The following is a 5,112-nucleotide window of genomic DNA, read 5'->3' on the forward strand; positions in this document are numbered from 1 at the left end:
TGTGTGTGTGTGTGTGTGGGCAGAGAGATTGTGTGTGTGTGTGTGTGGGCAGAGAGATTGTGTGTGTGTGTGTGGGGGCAGAGAGAGATTTTGTGTGTGTGTGTGTGTGTGGGCAGAGAGAGACTTTGTGTGTGTGTGTGTGTGTGTGTGTGTGTGTGGGCAGAGAGAGACTTTGTGTGTGTGTGTGTGTGTGGGCAGAGAGAGACTTTGTGTGTGTGTGTGTGTGGGCAGAGAGAGACTTTGTGTGTGTGTGTGTGTGGGCAGAGAGAGACTTTGTGTGTGTGTGTGTGGGCAGAGAGAGACTTTGTGTGTGTGTGTGTGGGCAGAGAGAGACTTTGTGTGTGTGTGTGTGGGACGAGAGAGATTTTGTGTGTGTGTGCGGGCAGAGAGAGATTTTGTGTGCGGGCAGAGAGAGATTTTGTGTGTGTGTGTGTGGGCAGAGAGATTTTGTGTGTGTGTGTGTGTGTGGGCAGAGAGGTTTTGTGTGTGTGCGTGTGTGGGCAGAGAGAGATTTTGTGTGTGTGTGTCTGGGCAGAGAGAGATTTTGTGTGTGTGTGTCTGGGCAGAGAGAGATTTTGTGTGTGTGTGTGTGTGTGGGAGAGAGAGAGAGAGTGTGTGTTTGTCTATCTGTTTAAGGTTTGGCGGTTGTTTGAAGGCGAGAACTGGAGGCATCAGGAAGATCTTGGCGAGGTGCTCATCGTCATTGATAATGTGTTGAAGGCTGCGAAGAACATGGCAAAGTTTCTCCTCTCCCAGGAAGTACTGGATGACAAAGGGTACCATATTGGATGTATTGCATGTCTTTCTTCTGAGGAGGTCACTATGGCTTTACACTGTGGCACGTCGGAACTGGCGATCGATGAGTTGAGCATCATATCCTGTTCCTATGAAGACATCCTTCAACACCAGGGGAGGCTTGCACCGAAGATGGTGGAGCAGCAATGGCAGGAATCAAAGTCATAGAGTCATACAGCACAGTAAGGACAGGATGAGGTAACCATGGCTGGTACCTCCTCATCCGAACAGATCCTGTGTATGCATAGGGCTTGTCTGTAGGGGATGGCTGTTTCAATATGTTAAAGGTGGAACAGACTAACACACACTCATGCACCTGCGCGCGTGCGCGCACACACACACACACCCACACACACACACACAAATACACAAGTACTACCTCTCTAACATCTGCAGAAGGAGCGAGGCTCCAAAAGCTTGTGTTTTCAACTAAACCTGTTGGGCTATAACCTGGTGCCGTGTGTTTCTGACCTTGTCCACCCCATTCCAACACCGGCACCTCCACATCCTGACCAGGCACCATCTTCCTGGTCTTGGTCCGCTTCCTGCGACCTGACTCTCACTAAGTTCCCTCTCGACTCTCTACATTGGCTTCTGGTTCAGCAACACCTCCAGTTTAAAACTTTTGCATTGTTGTTTTACAACTCCTCATTGCCTTGCCTCTATCTCTGTAAGCTCCTCCAGCTGTACAAACTATTAGATCTCAATGATCCCACTGGATGTAGAAATGTGGGGAGGCCATTCACCCCTTTGATCTGTCCCATCATTCAATGTGGCTCAAACTTGTATCTCTGTCTTTATCCTGTGTCCCGAATGCCTCCCTCTAGGCAACAAAAATCTATCAAAATGACCTTTTAATATTAACATCTTAATATCTTGAAAATTTTGGTCAAATCATCCCATAACCTTCTAAAGTCCAGTGAATACGACCAGTTGTGTTTAATCCCTCCTAATTTAATCCTGCCAGTTCTGGTAATCTGATTAATCTGTCCTGCACTCTCCCTCCCAATATCCACTGCTCAGTCAATTCTGACTCTTGGAAATGTATAAATTCCTTTGATCCAACATTGGCTGTGATTTCAGCTGCCTTAGGCCCGAGGTCTGGAGTTTCCTGGCTCAGAGTCTCCTCCCTCCAGCTTTTAATTTAAAAGAAAATGACTGAGACTTTAGTCACCTGTTGTAATCTCTCCTTTTGAGTTGGAGTAAATAATTGTCTGATTTATGCTTGTGTAAACTGCCTTGGAAAGTTTTGCTACATTCAAGGTACTTTATAAATGCAAGTTGTTGTTATATACTCCCCTCAGCCCCTCATTTTATTGTTGGCAGTAGAACTTTGTTATTTTGAACAATCTCTGAATCTCTCCAGTCTCCTCTTCCTCAACTGGGGAAAAGAAAACTCCATCAAATCCTCCTGTTGGATCCGTTTTGTCTCAATGTTCATTCTGTAGTGCAGTTCTGACAGTGAGAGCTGTACCTTGTTTGTTGTAAGGGCTTGTTACTGAGCACTTGTTCTCTTTTAGCCGATGTTACAGGAGGTGACCTTTCAGATTTGGATCAGCCGCATTGCAACAAATGAAAACACTGTTGTCCCTTTTGTGTAGCCGATAGTTTCATTCTGAAAGAAAAATCAGCTGACGGTCAGCGTAAATGATAAATAACTCGAACTGTGTCTTTTACAATTCCTCAGGTTCTTTCTACAGGTGAGGTCTAATAACCAAAGATTTACATTTGACCCTTTGTCTGTTTTTTAGGCCATGAAGGTAGGATAGGAATGGCTGCCATTCAGCTGCAGAGTGGAAGGGACTTGGACAGGTCACAACTGTATGAATATCTGAGAACTCACCTTCCCAGTTACGCATGGCCCCGCTTTGTCAGGGAACAGGTTAGTCCTGAATAACATAACAGACCAAATAAAAACTGAAAGAACTGTGGACGCTATAAATCAGGAACAAAAACAGAAATTGCTAGAAAAGCTCAGCAGGTCTGGCAGCATCTGTGAAGGAAAAAAATCAGAGTTAACGTTTCGGGTCCAGTGACTCTTTCTCAGAACTGTTCTGTTAACCCAAAACGTTAACTCTGATTTTTTTCCTTCACAGATGCTGCCAGACCTGCTGAGCTTGTCCAGCAACTTCTGTTTTTGTTCCTGACAGACCATCTTTGATCTTTTACTGTGGGGCTAAATGGTGTAGGTTCTATCTCATATATCCTTTACCTAATGTATATCATATGCAGTCTATATTATAGACTTCTCTGAGCTGCAGTCTCCTCCCTCCAATCAGTGTTTTTTTCACATTCTGTCTGGAACTGAGGTTGGGCTATAAAAGAATTGATTTAATTGTCCAATTTTTAAATTGAGCAGCTTAAAGATTAAAGTGAGGTTAAACCATGTGACACGAATAGAATTGGGATTATAATTTTATCCTAGAGCTCATTGTAATGTTATAGATGTGGACTTCTCGTCCCCCAACCTCAACCATCTCTATTCAGTATTTATCAATAGGATGAGTTCACGTTTCTATGTAAAAATGTATAGACAGTTGCCATGAGGGGTGGGTGATGCTTTTTGCAGTTATGTCGAACAGCTTTGATTTGTGTTGATGTAAACCTCCCTCTCCCTCCATGGTGTAGCAGCCCCTGATTGGGGCACCCCCCTCCCACCCCAGTGATAGGTGTGTTCCTGCAATCCCACTTTTGGTTTCCTCACTGCAGCTGGAGCTGGGGTCTCCGTTCACACAGTTTGAGCTGGAAACTGATTCAGTCTTGACTTTGAGAAACCAAGTCAAAAGCAGAAACTGATGGTGAATCTTATCTTGCAGAAGCAGATTGAGACCACAGGAACCTTTAAATATCATAAAGTCACATTGACGAAGGAGGGTTTCAACCCAATGACTATCCAAGAGCCGCTCTACTTCCTCGATGACCAGAAAAGAACCTATGTCCCAATGGACCAGCAACTCTACAACAGTATCATCACTGGTCAAGTGAAACTGTGATGTGATGTCCCTGTCCTGCTCAAAGTGCCTTGATTGGCTGTTTGTAGAATTGAGAAGTTTGGACGGATTGTGTTTTCATTCTAATGTTGTGTTTCTAGGTGCAGAGAGAGTGGGTGTGGTGGGGGATGGTGGTGGTGGTGGTGGTGGTGGGGTGGGGGAAGCAGGGGGAAGAGTGGGTGGGCTGGGGGGTGCGTGGGGAGCGAGGCATGATACAGACAGACACAAAGAAACACCCTCACTTGACTCCTGATCAATTATCAAGTATTGGCTGGCCTTTTGTTGATTCTGGCTCAGTTGTGAGTTGGGGAAAATGAGAGAGGAAAACACATTGATCCAGGATTTTATTACAGTCTGTGAGTAACAATGTTGTCAGTTTGAAATGATTCCCTGGTCTGTCAGTGTCTCTCTCTCTATCGTTTTGTATTTCTGATCAACCTGACACAGATGTGTTGTGATTGAACCTTGGCTGCAACAAGGTCGTTATTCTGCTTTTTTATATTTTTATTCATTTTAAGTCTTTATTTCCTTTGTATGAGTGTCTCTCATCACTATTCACCAGTTCAAATAAGCTGTCTATCTCCCCATTCCGTCAAGGAGATATGAAGTTTTGGGTGTTCCTCTCCTTTCCTGTAGTTTTGCCCTCCCTCCCCCACAGGTTCAGGCTCTTTGTTTGATCACAGCTGCTTTATAAGTGACTCTGGAATCTACTGAAGATGCAAAATTGTGACAGGCACTGGAACACCTGCTACATGGTCAGTTTGCACAAATCATTTCCTCTCATTTTCTTCCTTTTCAACTTAATCTCCATTCCCCTCCTTGAGGGTGTTATAGTCACTGTCTTAATGTTATAAATCTGTTCTGGCAGCAACTAAACAATTGGACAAATAATGGTTCTCATGCTCAGCTCTAGCAGCAAACTCACAGAATCTGGGAAACAGGTAAAGTGGAATCACAAATCGCACAAAGGAAATTGTGAATAAAATCTCCTGCATTTTGTGATCAAATCCAAAGTGAGAGACCAGCTGTAACTGACCAATGCCATGTTAGCTACTTGATCTTGACTGTCAGTTGCTAATCAATTGCGATCAATGTTTTAATTGGTTTAGGTCAAATGCCAGAAACTAGAGAAACTGCCTGGTCATGATTCAGAATAAATTTAAATTTTGTAATAACTGTGACTGATATTTCTATTCAAGGAAAGCTCAGAATGAGATGTAAAATGGGTTTGAATTCATGGGACTTTGGCACCAGTCCTGGCAAGGAGGGATTTGTTGCGATTTATTGGTAGAGGGATTGAGTTTCGGAGCCATGAGGTCATGTTGCA

The 5,112-nt window shown here is 44.0% G+C and overlaps 2 protein-coding genes across 5 annotated transcripts in view; one reads left to right on the forward strand and one right to left on the reverse strand.

Moving 5' to 3' along the window:
- The window catches only part of LOC109917422 (very long-chain acyl-CoA synthetase), a 51,691-nt gene extending 46,731 nt beyond the window's left edge, over positions 1-4,960 (forward strand). For all 4 annotated transcript variants that reach the window (XM_048615971.1, XM_048615972.1, XM_048615970.1 and 1 more), the window contains 2 exons: positions 2,547-2,677; positions 3,612-4,960. In XM_048615971.1, coding sequence (XP_048471928.1) covers positions 2,547-2,677; positions 3,612-3,788 — 308 coding nt within the window. In that variant the 3' untranslated portion in view covers positions 3,789-4,960. The remainder of the gene's footprint in view (positions 1-2,546; positions 2,678-3,611) is intronic.
- Positions 2,098-5,112, reverse strand: part of hdc (histidine decarboxylase) — a 35,159-nt gene continuing 32,144 nt past the window's right edge. Inside the window, exon 11 of the mRNA XM_048615973.1 lies at positions 2,098-2,410. Coding sequence (XP_048471930.1) covers positions 2,339-2,410 — 72 coding nt within the window. The 3' untranslated portion in view covers positions 2,098-2,338. The remainder of the gene's footprint in view (positions 2,411-5,112) is intronic.

The sequence above is a fragment of the Rhincodon typus genome, chromosome 33 (assembly GCF_021869965.1).
Source record: "Rhincodon typus isolate 14 chromosome 33, sRhiTyp1.1, whole genome shotgun sequence".
Classification (NCBI taxonomy): Eukaryota; Metazoa; Chordata; class Chondrichthyes; order Orectolobiformes; family Rhincodontidae; genus Rhincodon; species Rhincodon typus.